The sequence below is a fragment of the Curcuma longa genome, chromosome 16 (assembly GCF_044706935.1).
Source record: "Curcuma longa cultivar G26 ecotype Majalengka, Jawa Barat chromosome 16, ITB_CL_G26_1.1, whole genome shotgun sequence".
In the NCBI taxonomy this organism is placed as follows: domain Eukaryota; kingdom Viridiplantae; phylum Streptophyta; class Magnoliopsida; order Zingiberales; family Zingiberaceae; genus Curcuma; species Curcuma longa.
In genome coordinates this window covers 6,971,723-6,995,294 of record NC_133876.1, presented here as the reverse complement: position 1 = coordinate 6,995,294, position 23,572 = coordinate 6,971,723, and the positions used below count along the sequence as shown (strand labels likewise).

The 23,572-nt window shown below is 34.6% G+C and overlaps 1 protein-coding gene across 2 annotated transcripts; it reads left to right on the top strand.

Moving 5' to 3' along the window:
• Positions 1 to 3,271: 3,271 nt before the first annotated feature.
• On the top strand, positions 3,272 to 22,971 carry LOC141848080 (centromere/kinetochore protein zw10 homolog). 2 transcript variants are annotated; one of them, XM_074736197.1, is made up of 15 exons: positions 3,272 to 3,873; positions 3,980 to 4,117; positions 4,705 to 4,878; positions 5,332 to 5,490; positions 9,913 to 10,146; positions 10,246 to 10,365; positions 13,769 to 13,861; positions 14,241 to 14,336; positions 16,066 to 16,194; positions 16,276 to 16,353; positions 19,411 to 19,551; positions 19,642 to 19,798; positions 19,929 to 20,011; positions 21,484 to 21,607; positions 22,601 to 22,971. In XM_074736197.1, the coding sequence occupies exons 1-14, from the start codon at positions 3,313 to 3,315 to the stop codon at positions 21,565 to 21,567; spliced, it is 2,247 nt and encodes a 748-aa protein (XP_074592298.1). In that variant the 5' UTR covers positions 3,272 to 3,312; the 3' UTR covers positions 21,568 to 21,607; positions 22,601 to 22,971. The 2 variants fall into 2 exon arrangements, with proteins under 2 accessions (XP_074592298.1, XP_074592297.1); XM_074736196.1 differs by having other exon boundaries at positions 19,393 to 19,551.
• The last annotated feature ends 601 nt before the right edge of the window (positions 22,972 to 23,572 follow it).

Below are 23,572 nucleotides of genomic sequence, written 5' to 3'. Positions count from 1 at the left end.
CCTAGTTGTTGGTTTCTTTATTGTGTCACAAGCATTGATGTTGTGAACAAATACTTAGGGTGCAAATCTAGGGCCCAATTGCACTACCCGCAAGGTAACTTGTGTGCGAGCGTGACCTGCGCACGTCGAATATCGGACCGGTCAGGATAGAAAATTTGTCCAAGCGAATAAACCAACATTTTGCCACTTGAAAATATTTTTCTTTTTGCTCAAATGAATGTTCATGCATAAATGCATGAACGTTATGCTTGTTAAATGCATAAACGTATGCATGAATGGAGGTTATTGGCATGTAAACGTACATGTAGAGACTCTATATAAGAGTCCAAATATTGAGCAAAGGAATTCAATTCGAAGCAAATCCACCTCTTTTTCCCCTCTTTCTTTCTCTCTAGTGATAACGTTCGGGTACTATCTCAGTTCGTCGCGATCTGCCTGTGCTTGGTGGTCAGCGCGGTTCTATCGTTGTATCCTGGGAAACAGACGTCCATCGTGACCTCTAAGCACCGCCGGAGGGGACGAATCTGTTTTAAGGAAACTGCGTTGAACGCAAGCCTCGACATCGGCTCGGGGTTCGTAGTTCGACGTGCAGCTTATGAGGTGGGTACTTCTGTACTTGGTCAATACATATCTTATTCATAGTGTATGACTTATTATTTGTTGTTAATTATCTTGTTGTTATCCTTATTACATTCGTTGCTTGAATAACTGTTGACCTTGGATATGATCTATTTGCTATCAATACAGTCTAATTTCTTTATTATTGATCTGTGATAATTTATTATGATTGATGTTGAGTATATCTTGGTAGATGTAGTCGTTACTTGTTGAACTGAGCATCATAGCATCATAACATCTACTTGTTGTTGGTTCTCACTAGACCATTATGTGATAGTGGTACAGGAGTGAGAGCATTATAGCACTGTGTGGGTGCGATCAGGACTAGCTAGATAACTCTTCTAGGATAATGCCCCTCCCCCTCGTGTGTAGTTGGTCTATTGTTGGAGTGGGTGATTCCTGTTGTGCGCCCCAGTTCATTGTGTGAGCGTCTGGAGATGTTGAGTGCAGACAGTGACCAGACAGCTAGATAACTCTCCTGAGATATTTTCTCTGCTCTCCACTCATGTGTAGTGGTCTGTTGTTGGAGTGTGTGCAGTTGTCTTATCGTGCGCCCCAGTTCATTGTGTGGGTGTCTGGGGGTGGCGAGTGCGACAGTGACTATGCATGTTGCCTGTGATGTGTGTTGTATATGTGTATGCATTTGCTGGTAGTTTATTTTACTGCATTTGTTGGTAGTTATTTATTACATATTTGTGTGTGATTGTTACACTTGTTTGATATATGATTGTTGCATTGTATGACATTACAATGCATTGATTGAATTTGCATGATATTTGTTATATGTTATTTAGTATTATTGACCTTGTTCATTAAGTATCCATTGGAGAGACTGTATATCTTTGATATCCATGTTTATATATATGTTGTGCACTTCTATCTACCATCCACTGAGTATTTTATACTCCTCACCCAGACCCTGGGGTTTCCTTTCTTTCTCCCCAGGTAGCAGATAGAGATGTTGTCATGAAGCTTGGAGTTCTACTAGACTGCCCCCATCTCATAGCAGGAGTCGTTGTTTTCTTTGTGTGGTTCTTTCTGGATTATGTTCGTATACATGGATTATATTCGTTGTTACAATTTCTCTTGCGTAGTTTCTGTTATTGTAGACTTGTGGAGTTTATTGTCAATTTGGTCGTTGTGGTTATACATCTTGGGTTTGTTGTTGTGGTTACTATATTAGATGCATGTGTTGGATATGTGGGTTGTGGTCGTGTGAGCCTTCGTTCATATGGTTTAGTTTAAATACATATGTTGTATTGTTGAGTGATCGTGTGAGTCTTTATGTTAAAATGTATTCAGGAAAATTGAATTGTTATAGGGGAGATGCTGCCTGAATTTTTCGGATAGTTGTCTCTCGGAACGTGACATTATTATAGGTCGATTTTCACAATCTAATAGCTTAAATTTAGAATTTAAGGAGCTAAAAAAGAACTTAAATTTGAAAATTTTAACTTTAGTTCTTGGTTCTAGTTGAAAAAAAATGATCTGTCGATCCCTTGAGTTGTTTTCTTCAATATGTGTTCAAGAACATAATACAATTCAATTAATCAATCAAAGTTTAAAATTTTCGACTCTAAATTGCACTCTAGGTATTAAAACCAATCTAAACTTTCTCAAATCAAAATTTTTGACGACAGAACTCACGGCGATGGCAAGAAATGCATCGTACAACTCCAGTGAGAGAAGAGGACTAATAGACTCATTCCAAGTCGTGATATTTTTTTTTTGCAAAAATGGTACCAATGGATAGCTTATGTCGAGAGTTTTCTAAATATGTGGTCAATTTTAATTTTTCAACGATTAACAGTGGTGAATCGATAAGTGAAAATGACGGTGAGGTTTGAGACTATTTTGGGAGGAAATAAATAGAAAAATGAATATGAATTAGATATATTTTGATTTAAAGAATCCACCTAGACTTCTAATCTAGAAGAACTCTGGTTTAATTCGATAAAATTTTAATAGTGATAAATATGATATTATGAAGTATATGTAGCGTAGATTTTGATTTATGATATGATAATAATTTTTATACTTATGTATTTATGTGTTTGTCAAGTCCCTTATATTATATTTGATATAATTTATATGAATTTTTTTTTATGCGTGGATCATTCATCTTAATTCTCCATGTATGCAACACATGCGATTAGGTATAGAGATAAGGATTTCGTTAGTTCAAACCAGAATTGATTTAGAGGTCATTTGACAAAACTGTGATCAAACTAAGAAACTAAAATAGGACATCGTTTAAAAAAAAATATTTAATATTTAACATGTGAGACCGGTAACCAAGATATGTAGGTAAAAATATTGCTGCCCTGAAGTATAATTGAATTGATTATTACGAGATAAATTTGTTGAAGTGGATAAAGGTCGAATTTCGACGAAACTGATATAAAATCCTCTCTATAGTAGCCAACTATAGTTGTTTGATTTATCTCTTCATAAATGATCATGAGACTGACTGTAAGGCCGTTGGATGATGAATTCCATCATTTGTTTGTCGAATTAGGTAAAAATATTGCTATGTAGATCACATGGTAACGGGTCGAATAGTTGAGCATTGGAAGGATCCGACCCACGCCCGCTCTAATGAAACCGCCGCTCGATCACTTCCCTATTCATTTCTCCCATCGATCGGAGAGGTCTTCCGGTTGACTGGCGACGACGCCAACCGCCGGCGCCGCAATGGACGTCCTCTCGGGCTCCATAGACGTCCGTGAGCTCCTTCCCGGAGACGCCCTCGACGAGTCCTCACCCCTCTCTGTTCCCGACCTCCGCCTCCTCATCGATCGCCTCCAGATTCGATCCCTCAGCATCAAGGACAAGGTCCGATCCTACGTCCTCGCCCACCGAGACGACTTCTACGACCTCTTCTCCCGCTGCTCCAGTGCTTCTTCTTCGGTCGAAGGCCTCTCCCGCTCCCTCTCCGACGCCCTCGGCCTTCTGTCTGACCGCCCCCTCGACCTCGAGATCGAGGCCCTCGTCTCCGAGATCCGTGATAAGAGACGGGAACTGGTGGAGCGGCGCGAGGCGCTGGAGGTAGTCCGGACCCTTTCTGCGATCCACAGCCAGCTTACGTTGGCCAGGGAAGATCTGAAGGGTGGCAGATTAGTGGCGGCGGCAGAAGCTATCAGGAACTTGAAGAAAGGGATGATCTTTGGGAGCGAGAAGGATGAGGGTGGTGGAGTTGACGAACCGGCCGTGTTTGGGTTCTTGAGGAAGGATTGGTTTGAATGCTTCGATGAGGTAGAGAAGGTTTTACCTATTGTTTGTACTTTTCAGTCTATTTACTTATTACATCGCATTGAAATAAAAAATTTCACTTTTTTTTTGTTTCCTTTCTTCTTTATAGCTTCAAGATGTTCTTGCAAAGCATGTTCTCAGTTGTGTCCAGTATGAGCCAGAGAGCAGCAAACTAATAGTCAGATCTCTATCTCAAATTGGAGATACACACAATATTGAGCTACGTACGGTGTTGGAGGCCATGGAGGTGAGTGCTAATTTTTTAATATCAATAATATTGAGTAGTTACACCATATCTTTTTATTGGCGCCTTGGTTAACGTGCCATAATGACCTATCTTATTGGTGCCTTGCTTAACGTGCCATAATGACCTATCTTTATCATTGCTTGAAACCACCTTGGCCCATCGAACTACTCTGGTAAGATGGTGCTATCCATTTCTTGACAATATGAAAAATTAAATGTGTTTGTAAAGAAAATAGGACTCTGTATTTCCACTCAGCTGAATGGCGTACAGTGAACTATTATAAGTGACTGATTATCAAGATGAAGCTGACTTGTTTTTCCTATTACCTTCTAGTTCTCTTATTTCTGTTTTTAAATCCATGTCAGTGAAAGATGCTTATGCAAGATGTGCGCAAACATAAGTGGCAGGTGCTAGATTCAATCTTTGTTTCAGAATGATGTGCATCTAGTGTTCCAGATTGCTACCTAGGAAGTTAGATCCTTCTTAGTGCTGTGTATCTAGTGTTCCAGATTGCTGTCTAGGAAGTTAGATCCTTCTCATTTAATGCACAATTCCACTCTTCCTAACATGAACATCCTGTTATGCAGATCGTCAAAGTCCTTGATTATGGATTAGCAAAAGTAGCAGATTTGGTGATGAAACATGTAATAGTGCCTTCCATAACTAACAACGCGTTAAAAATTCTTGTGGAAGAACATGACAATGGATCTTTTGAAGGTTGTCAGACAATTCTTTACATAGATTCATCATCGGAATTGAAGGTAAATTATGCATTTTCTGTATAAAACCACTGATTCATCATTGCCTAAATCAGAATTGAAGTTTATCCTGACGTCTTTTCCTCTCTTCTACAATCACCATACGTTGATTTCTGGTTAGATAGATATCCTGAAGTGATACAAGCTCAATTTCAAGAATGCATTTTTATCTATTAATATGTTATCTATAGTATTGTAACAAAGAATGTTCATATTGAAATGTTCTCAATGATATGTGTTATTATGCACATGTGTACGTTTTTATGAAATAATGCGTTAGGTAAATGTGAGTTGGACCTAACTCAGTTGTCTTGTAAATGACTGTTTATTAGTGATAGTCATTAACTCCTGTGCCTAGAGACTAGCTCTTGTATAACTTTTTCTGTCTTGGGATTTCTTTATTTGACTGTAAATAATTGCTATTCTTCTAACAGACTATGATGGTGTCTTTTATAGGAAGATAAAGATGGCAGCTGTCTTTATTCAAGACTTTGTCAGATTGTAAATTTTGTATACAGATTCATCTGCTTTCAGAATGCAGACTGGATGCAATGTTTTGGAAAATTAACCTGGCCAAGAATGTCCGATCTAATTATAATTCACTTTCTCTCCAAGGTTTGTATCATTTTATTTTCAACGTTTTGATATTACTTTTTGCAGGAAGTAGTTCTCATCCAATAGCATTGCCTGTAGTTCACTGTGTATATTTGTACATCAGGTTAATAAATTGGACTATGGCCTATGACATGGGATATCATGGTTAACACATGCTGATTCTTTAGTAAAAATATTGCCACTTTAATCTTCAATTATATTCGCTTTCATGCTTAATATGCATGACAAATCATTTTCTGTATTTAAGAGTTGTTATGTTATTGACAAAGTTTCTACTTTCTTCCCTATGTAAGGAAATTGGTAGCAGGAATTTCCTTTGTGACTTTCACTTGTCTTTACCAAGAGGGATGGAGAACAAGAAGGAATGGAAAACCCCCCTTCTAATGATTGGCTTTACTGTACATTGACTGTTTGCTCTCCTTGATCCTCGACATTTGGTTGTACCATCACATATGATGTGCCACCAATTTTTGTGCATGATCAAACAATAAAAAGTCTACATAGGTCATTTTTAATTTTCATGTGCTATATTTAAAATCTGGAAGGGTAAGGATAAAACCCGAGAAGGACGACATTATATTATTGTATTGATGAGAAGAGAACTAGTATTAATTTATATATAACTGTGACATAATGCCCTAATGATTGAATATTTCATGTGGGACAACTATTAACTCTTATATGCACTTCTAATTTTTAATACTCTTCTTCAATTTGGAGCGTAAATATTGATCAATATCAAACGTCTTACACAAAATAGAAAGTCATAAAATCTATAAAATAAAACTAACAAGATATTTGATGAAGATGATGAAGTTACATAAAGTTGGTGCAACAAATTAGAGACTTGATAATGTGATGCCTTAGATTGTGGGATGATAATTGGACTAGATGAATATATGAATTGATCTGATCTTCAAAAGACTTATTATCTTCTTCTTAACTTCCCTCAAATAAAATAAGTTTGAGTAGATGAAGCGACAAATTGTGAAGAGTGTTAGGGAGAAAGAGATAGATAAGAGATAGAGGGAGAGAGAGAGAAACCAAAGCCCAATATCTCTGAGAGACAAAGAGAAGATGTCAAATAGGAAATTTAGTTAATATTCTGACATCTACTTGAGAGAGGAGAAAGAAGATACTCTAAGAGGGATTGACTAAAGTATCTTTTGTAGTTGCAACTGATGAAGAAGTTAAAAGCAATTACAAACACAAGTTAGATTAGAGTTCCAACACTTTTATGTGAGAGGAGATATTCTTCAAGAAGATTGAGTGTAATTTTGAACTTTGGAGGTGGAGAAGATGCATCTAAGTAATAATCTGATATCAACCACAAGAAAAGAGGGACGTTGGAAGAGGCAAACAAAGATTAATTTCATCTTAAATCATGCATAAAATATATTAAAAAACCAAATGGCAACAACAATTGTTTATGAAATTTGAAACTGGATGGTGCTTACACATGAGGCAAATAACAATCAAGTTTTATCCCACTAGTTGAGATTGGCTATATGGATTTTTCTAAGCCATTGGGCTCTATCTCCTAATATATCATTATTTATACTTAAATAAATTTTATCTTGTTTTATTGTTGTTAACCAAATCTTTTTTGGTTTTCCTCTTGTTTGTTTGATGTGCGTATTTATCATAGTTTCACATCACCTAGTTGGAGCATTTATTGGTCATCTAAATACATGTTCGTACCATCTTAAGCGTGTCTCTCAAAGTTTTCCTCAATAGATACAACTCCGACTTACTCTCTAATGCCCTCATTTCTTATTCTATCCATCCTCGTATGTGTCCACACATCCAAATGGCAAACAAGAAAAGAGGGACGTTGAAAGAGGCAAACAAAGATTAATTTCATCTTAAATCATGCATAAAATATATTAAAAAACCAAATGGCAACAACAATTGTTTATGAATTTGAAACTGGATGGTGCTTACACATGAGACAAATAACAATCAAGTTTTATCCCACTAGTTGAAATTGACTATATGGATTTTTCTAAGCCATTGGGCTCTATCTCCTAATATATCATTATTTATACTTAAATACATTTTATCTTGTTTTATTGTTATTAACCAAATCTTTTTTGGTTTTCCTCTTGTTTGTTTGATGTGCGTATTTATCATAGTTTCACATCACCTAATTGAAGCATTTATTGGTCGTCTAAATACATGTTCGTACCATCTTAAACGTGTCTCTCAAAATTTTCCTCAATAGATACAATTCCGACTTACTCTCTAATGCCCTTATTTCTTATTCTATCCATCCTCGTATGTCCACACATCCATCTTAACATCCTCATCTCTGCAACTCTCATCTTTTGCTATGTGCTCGAGTCATAGTCCAACATTTAACGTCATATAACATAGCAGGTCTAACAGTCGTTTTGTAGAACTTCTCTTAAGTTTTAGATATACTTTACGATCATATAAAACATCCGACGCTCTCCTATATTTCAATCATCCTGCTTGTATGACATCTCTCTCAATCTCTCTATCGGCTTGCAAAAATGATCTTAAATACTTAAAGCTCTCAGTTCCAGATAATTTGTCATCTCCTATCATAACAATTGTCTCATTATGTCTAATATTGCTAAATTTAAATTTTATATATTATGTCTTTACTTGATTAAGCCTAAAATCTTTCACTTCTAGTGTTTTCTATTAAGATTCTAGTTTAACATTTACTCTTTCACATGTCTCATCTACCAAAATAATATCATCTGCAAACAACATACACCACGGTACTATGTCTAGTGAATTTGTCCATGATTAGTGTAAAAAGATAGAGACTTAGAGTTGATCCTTGATGCAACCCTATCTTTATTGGAAATGGTTCAGTTAATCCGTTTGAAGTATTCGCTCTGGTCGTTATATTCTCATACATATCATTAATTAGTTCAATATATGCTACGCTAACACCTCTCGTTTTTAGAATTCTCTATATAATTTTACTTGAGACTCTATCATAAGTTTTTTCTAAGTTATTATAAATCTTGCTTTTGTTCTCGATATTTTTCAATTAGTTGCCTGAGCAGATATATAGCTTCTATTGTCGACTTTCCAGACATGAATTGAAATTGATTTTCGATCACCATGGTTTCCTTCCTTAATCTTTTTTCTATTATTCGTTCTAAAACTTTCATGGTATGACTCATTAGTTTAATACCCCTATAGTTTGCACAATTTACACTCGAGACAAAGATGAGAGAAATATACTATTGCTTCAGATCTTGCCTTAATTTTTTTAAAAAAATCTATCTTCTCTTTTTTTTACTAGTTATGTTCGCCACTATAATCAGATCTTGTTCCTAGTTCCTTTTTGTATTTGTTCCTTTTCTAAAATTTCATTCCCTCCCAACCATGAAATGAATCCATTTTTTTAATAAGATCTGTTTTTTTGTTTCCTTTTTTTCTAGGATTTTGCATCGTGCATACCTCCTTTTATCTGCTTAGGACATTTGAGCTAGGTATGTTTCCTTTAAAATAGTAACTTTAACTGATGGCTTTAGTACTGAGGAAAAATGAAACATGTTTTGTGTTGGAGTTGGACATTAGACTTAGCAAGCTCAATGTTGGGTTTGATAGAAGGTCATGAATTTTTAATTGGGATGATTATTGACTTGGCAAAGTTAACCAACCTAATTTGAGATTCAAAGTGGTTTTGGAGGGATGAAACAAAATGGTAGGTATGTTCGAAGCAGTTTAATTGGATTGGTCAATACAAGTTAATGAAGCAAGAAAGCAAGATGAATGGTATATCGCATCATTGGTATTTTGACTAATCCTTTTGCAAATAAGAGATAAGAAATTTGACACCCGATAACATAGTAATGGGGTCATGTACCCACTGTCTATTCGGCACATACAAGTACAACAAACCAGTTTATATATCAGTTTCATTGCTGAACCAAGATTTTGATAACCTTCTTGCGAACAGTTTAGCCTTGTCTATTGGGCCATAATGGTACCCACTTTGTGCCTTGTATGAAGAAGGTGCAAAGTGTCATTTAATATGCTCTTCTAGTTTGATCCCTGTCTGTCAAATGGAGTAAGGAGTCTTTGATAAAACTGTACACTGTGAACACTAACAAAGCGAAGGCCATTCGGGGTCCATAGTACACAGGAAGGGTGTCAGTTGGGTTGATTGAGTTACAAAATTTTATTTTCTTGTCTCATGGATGATTTATCTCAAATTGGTTTAATGCTGTTACAGCAGGGGTAATTGAAGTGTCTATAATAACATTTCAAATTTTGCTTCAGCCAAATAACATGTTGCTTTCATTTTCCTCCTATGATTCATCTTGGAATTTGAGACCACAAACAAGTTTTCTTCAGCAAAACATTACTGATATTTAATGTTTATGGATCTCAACATAGATCCAAATACTCAGTGTTACAAGTTCAATTTTATAGGCCGTACCTGATGATGCTTCAAAGATTATTGGGTTCCAAAACATTGTCAAATGTAGTGCTGAATTTGAGACCTTCCTAATGGAAATGAAATTGATTCAATCAACTGATAGTAATGAAGAAAAGTTAAGTCAATTTGCTCATGATGTTGAAGTTCATTTTGCTTCTCGGAAGAGGAATGAGATTTTGGCAAGGTCTAGAAGTCTCCTGCTGCAGTTCAACTATGATCTATTTGCTGTGAGTCTGACAAAAATTTCTGATGCCTGATTATATGCACAACATAACTTAATTGTTCTTCATGTTTAAGGAAAGATATGTTAAAACATTTCCATATAGGTTTCTGATGTTGGACCAAATTCTTCTGCGTATATCACTGATTTGCTTTTCCAGTCTGACAAGTGTATCGTTTCTAAAGCAGTCTTGGACTTAATGGAACTTGTGCATGGAGCACTCAAGGTATGCTGCATTGCAAATTTACAGCATTAGTAAGTGAGAAAAAAAAAATTTCCCTTGTGGAGTAAATTTGTTGAATTTTTCATTTCCACTATTTGGTAACTTAGACTAGATTCTTGGAAGCTGACTACAACAACATCAGAAGCCATTCAGTATTGTCTGCAACATTGCATAATTTTTTATTGCACTTTTCCATTATGCTCATTCTTACTGTTGGTTGATTTAAAGTATATTCAGATGTTTTAACATATCCTATATGACACATGACTCCAGATGAAAATTAGCAGTCCTAGAGATTGGACTTATTATGATGAAGTAACACGTTTAGTTTTAAAGAAATTGATTAATTTCCAGCTCATGCAATTCCTAATAATTTTCATTGAACACAAAGACTCACGAACCTATTATCATTCTTCAGTTGAGTCAACTTTTTCTATAACTTGTGAGAATTCCCCATGCTAGACAGTGTTGTCTTAGGCCAACCATTACAAGAGAATATACATAAATGTATGCTTGTGGATATATATGTCATTCTAGTTATGTTTGTTCCAATTTTTTGGAACTAAATGTATGGATCTTATCATTCTATTAAATTTTATGGAAGGTTTTATCACTATTTAACTGAAACTTTTCTGGCCTCTCTTTACCATTTATACTTTAATTCTATTTGATTCAACTTATGCCATAGAATCTATTATTTGTCTTTCAACATGTATGTGCCATGTAAACATAATCTCCTATTTTATTATCCAGTGGGGCAACAATTATCTGTCTTGGACAATAGTATTTTGACTTCTTCATTTATAGTAACCTCATACATCCATCTTGGCATTATTGTCTTTCATAAAGGACCAAAATTGTCATCTATAGAGGATTCTTATCCATACTATGCTGGAGTTTAGATACTTGGATGGAATGATACGAATTCAGTACTGTAGTGCTGATACTGCGTACACTTTGACTTGTGCCAAAGTGTGTTCAAATGCTTTTGAATTGGCCCAACTCTTTCATTTCCCTTTAACTTTGTTTATTTATTTCCATGAATAAGGCAATACATAAGCAATTTATAAAGCTTCATCAACTAAACCTAATTAATTTAATAGTTAAAATTAACTATATACTATATAATCGATTTAAATTTAATTATTAACTGTGGATATGACTATTTAATCTTAACATAACGCTAACTTATATCTACTTATATTTTATTTTATTAATTAACTACATATAATTGACTATGAAGTATGTAATATTATTAACTAATTTTATTTGACTTTATTGGTTAATTAATGCCAATTAATCATATATTAACTAATTATGAAACATACAATACTAATTAACTTTAACTAACTAGATATTACTTAAACCTAATTAGTAATTATCTTAGAAATTATAGATACGAGTTAATTGCTACTTATAATTTGTAACTTTATAAATTAATTTTAATTTTATAATTAATATAAGGTTAATACAATTGTTAATAAATGTTAAATTTCTATGTTATATAAAGTTAATATTAAGTTTAATTATTAGCTTAATCATAAAAATGAATTAATATTGAAGTTATAAGTTATTAGTTGTAGCCTTATTAGTCTTATGATCTAATTGTAAGTTATAACTTATTAACAAAAAATGTATTACCTTATAACTTATTTTAATCATATCTAATTAATTAATGTGAAGACAACCTTCAATCAATCCCCCCTAACACTCATGATCTCTCTCTCCTCCTTGACACTCATGTATTTCCCTACCTTAGTCCTCACAGGCGTAGCCGAGTTGATACTCGGGTTGTAGATTTGCAACAATAAAGTAAGGTTCGAATACCCACGGGTGCATGTCCTCGGATAATTAGTTCTTCCTACCTAGGAGGCCGCTTGGTACTGTGATTTATCTTCTTTTCACAAGGCCTTGGGGAGAGCAGTGGAGGGGTGCTTGGGGTGAGCGTTATCACCTTTTGCAACAATGTCTTTCCCTACCTTAAAGTCTTGAACTGCTGCACCTCTCAACCTGGGACAACAGTAATAAAGGACTACCTCATAATTCTTCTCGTTGTTGCACCTACCATGTAACCAAAGCTCTTCTCTTGGTCTTTGTTGTTACTAGATGATGGAGGGCTGGTATTTACCTGTAGCACCTGGGTTTGGAGCAACACAAGTGGCTTTCTTACGAGTTTCTTATGCTGATACTGTGTTGGTTACAATCGATTGGTGGAACAAGATTTCACTAGTATCAACTGAAACAACATGTATTTAAATCCATGCTGTAGTTTATGATTGACCATATCAAAATCTTGTCAAATCTTTCTTTTGTCCTATTATCCTAAGAGGCCCTTGATGATCCCACAATACTCTATAAGCTTTTCTCCATGTCCGTCATCCTCTCTTTGTATCATTGATAATTTCTTCACCAATATCTTTTTGTTGTTGAATAATAAAATGTTCATCTAATCTTAATCATTTCCTGACATTGCTTATTTTTGATACTATATTTCATATATCCAATTTTAATTCTACTTAACTAGAAATTTTTGGGTTTCTAAATTTTCTCCATGACTCAAGCTTCAAGTTTAATCAATTTTCATTTTCATCATCAACACAATATGATATACAAATAAAATACGGCAAGAATTTCATAAATTTTACTAATATGAATAGAGAGAAAAGTAGGACATCATCAACACAATATGATATACAAATAAAATACGGCAAGAATGTTTGTCTTGGGTGTATAAATGTCCATCTAATACTAATATGAATAGAAAAAAAATGTTTGTTAATACTCTACCTCATCAGACATACATGTTCTTTATCATATTAAAATTATTAGATGCATCTTTTTTCAAACCTCACCGCAACCTTTTTAGGAACTCTATCATAACCTTTTCTTTAAGTTGATAAAAATCATATGCAAATGCTTCTTTTCTATATATTTCTCTATTAATTTCTTTTTAAATGACTTGCATCTATTATTGTCCAGGCATAAAACCCTTGTGATTTTTGAAAATTTTTGTTTCATCTCATGGTAACCTTCTGAAAATTTGATGGTAGGACTCATTTACTTTATCCGTTTAGAAACAATACAATGCCATCTTTATTCTTGTTCATTGATACTAGAATACTTTTCCTTCATCCCTCAATCCCTTAGACATTTTAATTCTCAAAACTTTGATGAATGACTGTGGCAACTAAATTATGTAATGCTTTGTGTAGCCAAGTTTTAGACCTTCCTTCATGTAGTAGACAACAAGACACTGCCCCATGTAGGGAGGTGAAAAATCATTAGTAGTTATCTCAAGCATTAGCAAGCTCCTTTATTTATTTCTTGTTGTTTTCTCTATATTACTCTGGTTCATTATACTTGACTAAAGAATAAATAATTTGATTTTGGTTAACTTCCTATTCAGGATGCTTGTTTATCTCCTGCAAGAGTGGCAAAGGAATTTTATCATGCTGCAAGGGATGCTTTACTTTTATACAAAGCTGTTATACCTATTAAGGTATGTGGATCTTCATTTATTGTGCTTTGAAGATGAAGTCCTTGACTTCTTAGAAGTTTCTATGTCTTATGTAAACAAGTAAACAACACTCTGTTTTATTGGTATTCGATTACTTTGTTTTTGATTAACAAAGATGATGCAAAGTAATTTTCTGGCTTAATAGCATCAATATCATACTTGTTCTATAAAATTTCTATAAACTTCACATGCATGAATTTATACTGGTGAATTTTCTCCTAACATCCATACCACTTCAATTCAGCAGTATCAAAAAGTTAGTGCAAGCACTAATAAGATTATACTAATTCTGCAGATTATGTTTTTTGGTATTAAATATTCATTTCTAATTCTACAATGCCAATTCTCTTTGTCTGTGAAGCTAGGGAAGCAATTGGACAGTATAAGTCAAGTGGCTATTGTCATCTACAACGAATGCCAGTATTTGTCCGAAGAGGTTCTTGGGCTTGCTTATGAGGTTTGTAAAGTTACATTCCAATATTTTTTCATCTGTAATGTCAAGATGCAAGGTTCAGAATTCTCTTCCAATTGCATTTATACTGGACCTAGAATGTTTAATTGATCACATCTGCATAGACTATTAATTTGAAGCTTGATCTGAATGAGTTTGAAGGACCTGAGAACAAACACTGGATTATTAAAGAAGTTTGGGTTTCATATTTTAGACTGATCGGAGCTACTCTTTTACACAAAAAGTGAAAGGGCGTATTAAAAAAAAAACTTGATTACTAAAGAAGTTCGAAAATTTAGACTGATCTGATCTAGTCAGATTTGTAGAAAAAAGTGAAACAAGCTTATTGATTTGCTTCTGAGTAGTCAAATCACATTGATGATTCACTGAACAAACAATTTCACTTGTCTCTACTGGTTTTTCTTTGGAAATAATCACTACATCATTGTATTCTTTTGCATTGGCTAGATGTGGTCTCGCCCATCATCTAAAACAATTCACAGTTGAGTTTTTTTTAGCTTAAGTTTTTTTTTCATTAAATTGATAATTATGAATCTAATCTCGACCTTAATTATGTTTATCTTGCAATGGATGAGATTAAGATTAATGCTTTACTTTCTTCATTGTTTTTTCCCCTCTATTGAAACTTTCAATTTTAGGATTGGTCACCTAATGGAAGTTGAGAAATTTAAATTAGTTTGAACTAGAGAATGATTTTGACTTTCAAGGCATGCAAATGTGAGCAAGCTGAGTGCCTCAGAAGTGGGAATGCAAGTTATATGGGAGTTGGGAGATATTCCAGAGTTAGTGAGCTTGAGTGTAAAAATGATGAGTGGTTGTCTAAAGGTAATTCTGTTATTTTCAGGGCTAATGGTTAAAATGAGTTAATATTCTTGACATGGAAAATGAATTTTAGGATTGTCGCTAGGCATTGGGCCCTATGATCTTAACCAGTAAGCTCGTATGAGATCCATTGGTCAATGCCCACCATTGATTGACATACTTCCTTTTGGTACCAGTTTTCAGTTGGATATGCAAGTATGTATACACACACACCTATCATTTGGTACTTAACTGACCAATTCCTCAAACCATTGTATTAGCACTTCCACTGGTCGCTGATTAGCAATAGCCTCATAGTACCAAAATTCTGTACATTATAAGTCTAGACACAACTAAGGTGGATCCCAATTCTGTGTTGTGCAGGCTATTTATGAGCTGTGCACACTACAGGCTGTTGATGGATCAAAAGATGTGTGATGATGATCAACTGTGTGTTTCAGGGGGCAAAACAACTCCTCAATAGAAACATATTATTAGTATTCAAAATCCAATTCTTGTTTGAGATGAATGAAACCTTAGGCACGCTGTATTATGCTTGGGATTATCAAGACTTGAGATTGTATGTGTGTGTAAGAGAAGGGTACAGATAATTAGACAGGAGAAAAAAAGTTGCAAATTTTTGAAACCAGCTTAAATATCATCACTGCACATTCACTGTGTAGGGTCTTGTTTCAGATGCTTCATTAATATATAAGGCTGGTTTTTGGTGACATTGTGTTACACTCCCAATTCTGGAAGTACGAACTTGGTCTGTCCACTAGAAATTTGGTTGAACTGGGAGTTTTGGTTGCTTCTGACTTTCTGGTGCCAAGACTTGATTCCATGGTTTAATTTCATGCAGATCAGGAGATTCTTCTATTTATTGTGCATTAACTAGCATATTGATTTCCAGTATCGTACAGATTTTCCAACTGGACTACAGAAACAGGCACTGTTTCTTGATATTGCACTAAATTTTCGTCAAATGGCAGAAAACATCCTGCAAAAACAAGTTCACTTAGTTTCTGTTAGTTTGAGGGAGGTATGCTTTTACAGTTCATTGATTTCATCCAATATCTTGATTGAATCCCTCTGTATCTACCTAAACAGCTATTGTCTTCAGGCTATGGATGGTGCTGATGGTTTTCAGAACACTCACCAACCTCAGCATTATGAGTCGGTAAAATTCAGTATAGAGCAGGTAATTGAGTTGCATAATCTATATAATGTAACATGTAGGCCCATATTTTTGAAGTATAGGATCTCTTGTATATACATAAATGTCAAATGTATTTTCTTGTCAGAACTACATAATAATATGCTCACAGTTATTGAAATGGGTGTGCTTTATGCTATTATATTTAACTACTTGATGATCTTGGTCTACCTTGAGAAAGATGCATAGGAATCTTCAACCATAATTCTTTCCAGTTTCCACCTTTCTGTAGTCTATCATGTTGATTTTGGTCTATTGTATAATTTTCATCCAGTGTCTGGCCCTAGATGTATTAAAACACAGGTAGCTTTGAGAAACTCAAAAGTGGTCTCGAGGAGCGATGAATATTCAAGTTTGGATATGATGCCGAATGGGATAGCGATTATCCTGGGGGTAATATTAAATTCGTTGGTTGGACTGCGAACATCGGAAACAATCTTCTAAAATCTGTTAATTCGGAAGAATAACAAGAGATAGAGAAATAAACGGTATTGCCGAAAATATTATTAAACCAAAACTTCTTCTCCCTAAACATCAACTCATAAGATGTTTATATAGGCCCAAACCTTAAGAAAGATTCTTAAAAAAAAAGAAAAATTTCTTAACAAACTCTAAAAGAAAGATTCCTCATAAAAAAGAAAATTTTCTTAACAAACTCGAAAAGAAAGATTTCTAAAAAAAGAAAATTTCTTAACAAACTCGAAATCCTAAAAAATCCTAAACGAACTTCAAATATAAAATCCTAAGAAAAATTCTTAACAGACTCAATCCAAAATATAAAATCCTAAGAAAAATTCTTAACAGACTCAATCCTAAAAATCCTAAATAGATTTAAAAAATCCTAAATTAAAAAAATAGAATTTTTTAAAACTACTCTAAATACCAAAAATTCTAAAAATTATTAAAAATTAATAATAAAAATCTTTAGATTCTCCTGCATCAGTCGTCTCAGGTTGAAAGAAACTCGTCCTCGAGTCTAGAGTAGTGTCAGGTGGTCGCTCCAGGAAGAAGATCGCTTGCACCAAATTAATAAAATTCATTAGTAGTTGCTGGACTTTAGAAATCCTCGTCGATCTACTGACGAATATGACATCAGGAGGCCACGGGTTGATCATCTTCCTTGTTGGTAGCCTCAGTCGTCCTTCTTCAAAGCCCAAAAGAGAGGTTGATAGTCTTGATTTCTTCTCATCACAACTCAAAGGGGAATATAGTTGTATTGGATGACATAAACTAATTATGTTGCTAGATGCTCCTGCATCAGGATATATGTTAACTTGTCAAGGCTGGAGGTCTTTTTTGCATGCTTCTTTTTGCAGATGTTGTACCTTGGGCAGCGAGGTCATTTTTGCTTTTGGCTAGTGCACTAGAAAAACACTGCTCCCTACAACTTCTCTGGAGGTCTACTGGTCCTTGCCTATAATTTATCCTTATGGAATCATACACATAGCCCATTACAACCATCTTCATCATAGCGGAACTCTTCCTAGCACTTTCCCATCATGGCCCAACAAGTAGACAACTTTTTGATAGGCAACCAATCTAGCAAGAACCTGATATCCTCTTTTCTCTTGACTGCATAACCCTTTTCATAAACTCATGACTCATGATAACATAGAGCTGTTCTGAAGGAAGCCCCTCAAACACCTTGGCACTGATAGCCTTCCTGATAATCTGACCACCCAATTTACTGACATATATTGCACTCTTTTAAAATCATTCAGAATGATTGCTTCTTGCTCCCCCATATGGAACCTGAGGTAGTGTTGCCCTCGCTGGTACCAGACAAGACAAGATCAAGAGCAATTAAGGCACGAGGAGGGCTCCTGTAAGCTATCCATTTATCTCTAGTGGTATCTAGATCAGAAGTGAAGTGTATGAGCTGAAAGACTTTGCTAGAAAAGTTAGGTCCAACTTATTGAGCCTTCTAAGTTTTGAAAACCAGTGGATATGAATTTGGAAAGTGATCACTAAATCTTGTACTTACATCTGTTCAAATGGAAGTGATGTTGAATTGAAAAACCAGTGGATATGAATTTGGAAAGTGATCACTAAATCTTGTACTTTCATCTGTTCAAATGGAAGTGATGATGAATTGAAGGTATTGCAAAATTTGATCATAGTATGTAGTTGTTGTACCCTGAGAATAATGTGGAGATGTAATTGAGATATTACAAATCTATCATTTTATTTATTGAGTGCAAAAGCTTTAATAGAATTCTGAAAGAAGGTATTAAAAAAGAACTTATTCATTTACAGTAGTACAATTGAAAAAAAAAAGCAAAAAAAAAAGGGAATAAAGGAGAACACGCTAGAGAATGGCGAGACAAATGAGAACCCTTTTGCTTGAGATGTACAAAAATTAGTATTTGACAACCAAAAGAAAAAAGAGTCGTAGAGCTTATCTTCAAGGACTAGAACAGTTTCTGTGTAAACCAACCATTCTGGGTGGATATATCACTACATGCGGACTATATTGAGTAAAATTTGGAATATGAAAGCTATGCCAGTTATGGGTGATATAAATTGAATCAATCATTCATTTTATAGATCTTTGATTATGACACTTGCACCATAATGCTTGAAATGATTTTTGGATAGAAACTGAGCTTTCAGTTTGCACCTCCACTTGATCATCTTTATGTGTGTAGTTGATTCTAAAATTGTTCCAACAAATTTTAGCGGATGGTGCGGCTACAGTTGGTGGGGAACTCGCTTTAGGAAGAAGGTTTGCTTGAACATTCATCGCAGAATATTTTTAGGTCCCAATACACCCAATGCCAAATAGTCACCAAGAAGCACAAACCAAAAAACATAAATATGTGCCCCTGCCACCCCTTCATAACTGTGTTAGGTTTATTCTTTAATGAATATTGTACCATCTAAGTCTAACTAATTAGGTAACAAAAAAATTGTCTTATTTAAGTTGCTTTCTTTAACAAATTTAAAGAGCTGGTCTTTGTGGCTATGTTTGTACATGTTATTGTGCCAAATTATATAATTATCAAATCTTTGTGGTCCCAATAGATTGTTTTCATTGTCGAGAAAGCACGAATTATGTGGGAGCGATTGTTGCTAGCTTCAACTTACAAGAGAACCATGTGCAAGATATTGGATTCTGTCTTTTCTGAAATTGCCAGGGATATGCTTCTTTTAGATGATTTGGCAGCTGAGGAGACCTTACAGGTTATCTTGCTTAACTCTTGTTATCTTCAGAGTTTTTTTATTACACTTACAGTTAATTAAATATCTTCAAATTTCCTCATTTTTTTGAAGCTTCAAAGGCTGATCCAAATCATTATTGAGAACCTTTCCTCTTTGTTGGAGTCACTTATCATTGATTCAGTTGAAAAACAAAATTTTTTGAATGAGACTACATGGACTCATTTAGATGAGAAGATTCCATCTTTACCTAAATTCCGCAAGCTTGCAGGTAATCAATCAGACTGAAAGTAGTCAAAGTTCCTTAACTTACCCTTGTGTTGCATTTATGTAATGTGTGGTGTGCAAAACCTTTTTATAGAATGTTCTCTTTTATTAACTTGTGTGATTTACCTTGCTAGACTTGTATGATATGCCTCTAAAATCTATTACATTGACTTGGGAAAGCGGAGAGCTTCTTAGTTGTGGTTTTACGTCATCTGAGGTATCCTAATCATCCTGTAGTTCCTATTGCTGGTAGTATATATCTGTATTGCATTTTGAAGACATTGCCCATGTATCTGTCATGTTTTTTTGGCATCGATATTCTTTTGGTGTATACTTGTACGAGGTACTATATATAATTGTATTGCTCCATTTGTTGTTTGCACTCAACAGTTATCTGCTCTGAGCAGGTCATTTTCACTTTGATACAAGTGGGAAAGCCTGTATGATTTGTGTTAGAAATGTGTTAAAGATGCAAGTTTTCCTGGCTTGTAACAATATGCCACTTGCAAATTGAAAGGATTATCTTCTTTGCTCTTTGCTTTTTCTTGTTCTTTGTAACAAAGTTAATACAAAGATTTGATGCGGTTGTTCGAGATCGGACCAGTGTCTATTAGAAAGAAGTCTTAACCATTTGTTCTGTAATATCCAAAATGGATAGAAAATTCAAAGTATACATAATTGATGAAGCTAGATCATTGGACAGAACTTTTTGAACTGGGCACCAAGATAAGGATCACTTTGAAGGCTTATATGAAGGAGATACAGTGTTAAGCTTGCAGTTCATCTAGCATAATGGTCATGGTAAATTATATGCCTTGTCAATTGCTCAAGGCAGCTTGCAGCAGTTGCTGGTTTGATGCTAATGAATGTATAAGGCAAAAATCAGTATCTCCTGATCTTGGTTATGCATGTTCTTTGTGCTCAAGGCTATTGCATATCGAAATAATGTCGGTGATTGAGGGTGATTTTTAAAATTTGTCAATTGTTATCTGGTCATTATTGTATTAACATATGATTTATAGACTATGTAGGGTTTCCTTGCTGACAATTTGAGTTTAGGATAGGGTGTTATGCATTTTGTATGAAGTGAGTAGATCTTCCCTCACACATTATTAGTTAAGAATGGCCGCACTAGCCTCTTCATGTCATTTTTTGAGAATATGCTTAGGTATTTGTCAAAAGGAAAGTGGCAATACACTTAGATGCTTGCAAGTATTCCGTGGTACTTATGGGAAAGCAAAGCCGTTGCAATGCAGAACCATGGTATTTACAATAAATTGCAAATTGTAGACACCTTAGGGTTTCCTGGAGAGCAAACTTTGATGGCAATTTTTTTTTTATCTTCTTTTGTTGTCAATCATAATTTTCTTGTTGGAATAACTTCAATGTCAAACTATGACCTAAACCTTGAGTGGTCGACAATCTCAATAATAACTGAAGGACCTTCAAAGTAAACCTATGAATCCTTGGATGTCTTATATTTTCATCTGGAAAAAAATATTCCATGCAGCTGCATATTACTAAAAATTTCTTGAGCAGTATGAAGGGCTCCAACTTTAGCTGTTTAACACAACAATGTTTATTTCCTAACCCTAGTTACTTTGAAAATTCTATTCTCAATGTGCATAGTAATGCATATCTTCTTGCATTTGTAGAAAATTATTGCAAAATATTCTTTTTCATCTGCAGATCGAAAATTTTGTCAAAGCAATATTTGCAGATTCTCCCTTAAGAAAGGAGTGCTTGCAGAGAATAAGAAGTGCAAGTGATTAACTGATGCATCATTTTCACTAACGTAACTCTTTGTTTATAGGTAAGTCTCTGTTCAAAGAATTTAATTTGATCAGCTATTTCTTCTTCATTTTTTTCTATATTTATTGGCTCGATCTGCAAGGGGTAAAAAGAGATTAAAGAAAACATTATTCAAATGTATGGTGATATGCTCAGTAGGGATTAGATTTATGTAGCCAGCCTGAAATAGTAGTGACAAATATGGCTCAAACTTGAAGATGGTGGCATAATGAATACCTGTTTCCTCTAACTCTTTATCCAAACTTAAGTCACCTCTTGGTTTAAAGAATGCATTTATACTTTGTTATTGGTTAACTATCGTTAGAGGTTTATGCTTGCTACTGTGGATATTATATTTTAATTTTTTTCATGCATTTCTCAAAGTGATTGCTGATGTGAAAAGGGAACTCTTGCTTGAAGAAATCTTTTAGCATAGTTGGCTTCCTTCTATAATTAGGCACGTGTTATGTCAAGTTCATTTAGTTTATTTTTAAAAAATTATGTTGCCTTTTGTTTGTTTTCTAGCCTACCCCTTAGCATGCTGCTATGCTAATTGATTCAGTTTGACTGACTAGAGAAACTGAAAATTCTTAAACATTGAAACATGCTTGAACCGATGTAACCTAATTAGATTAAATTAAGTATAAATCTATGCTTAGTAGTTATCTATATATTAGGTTTTAAAATTATCTACATCTGTATCACGTACTTCTTCATGTTCTTCACAAGTCTTCAGGATTATTTTGAAGATTCTGTCATCTAAAAACACTCATCTTCTCTTTCTTTTGGCATATGAATGGTGCCCAATTGGATTTCTAACGTTTCAGTTTAATTATATGTTCCACGCTTGGAAATATTGTTATTTCCTTTGCTTTCTTACTGTAATTGGTAGTGCACATTGCTTCGATATTGGAAGCATGAATCCTGCCTTGAAGAACATTTTGCATCAGCTATAACATGTATTTTGTTGCCTCTGCATGTGCAGAAATCAATAAATCGATATTTGCTTTGACAGGAAATCTTAGCTCAGCGATAGTAGTCAAGTGGTTAACTCCAATGGAGCTCAGATTTGTGAACCTTCTGGATCCTCTTGCACAAAAGTCAGGACAAGCATCCCGGCGAACTGGATCGACTCAACGGCATGATTTTTCAGTTGTCAAGAATGTTTTTTTTTTCGTTTCCTGAGATCGAGCATTTGCATGATCAATTGTTTATGGTTAGGTTTCCCTCTGTTCTTCATCGAATATGATTGTCTTGAACTCGAAGCAAGTATCCAGCTCAGCTTATTAATATTCTTTCAGGTACATTTGTTTATCGAAATATTATCGAACGTGTCAAAATCATGTGACCAAGCGACTGCTAATGCCCCCGATTAGTGATTAAATTGTGAATGATTGTTTTAAACAGCTAAATGTATTTTATTAGATAAATTCTAAAGACAATTTATTCATATTCAAAAGTTGATTTTTTTTAAATTATTTATATCATTTGAAATCCAAATTTTTATCGGTGGGGTGCTTTGCAACAATATTTAGAAGTGCAATAGCATGAATGTATATATATATATATAATTGTTATCTTGGACGAGTTAATTTCTGTGACAGTGCGTCTGTTGACGTAGCTAGGTTTTTGACTTCTCCAACATGGCAAGCTCTTTCGCGTTTGTCGATGAAATAAAAATCGTGTTCGCTTTGCTAATCCTAAATTCTCAAAATCATGTCTCCGTCTCGATCTCTCTGTTTTGCGAGGTTATGTGTCATTGTCATTGTCTTCATTTGAGCTATGTTGTTGTCGTTGTCCATTTGCAGTCGAAAGACGGCGATTGATTTCTCTGCTCGTCCTGATCTCTCAGCTTTACGAGGTTAGGTTTTCGCTATCACCATTGCCTTTATCTAGGCCATGTCATTGTGACGTTGTTGTCGTCGTCGTCGTCATTGGGCCATATTGTCGGAAGACATTGACTGATCTCTTTATTTGTTGTGATACT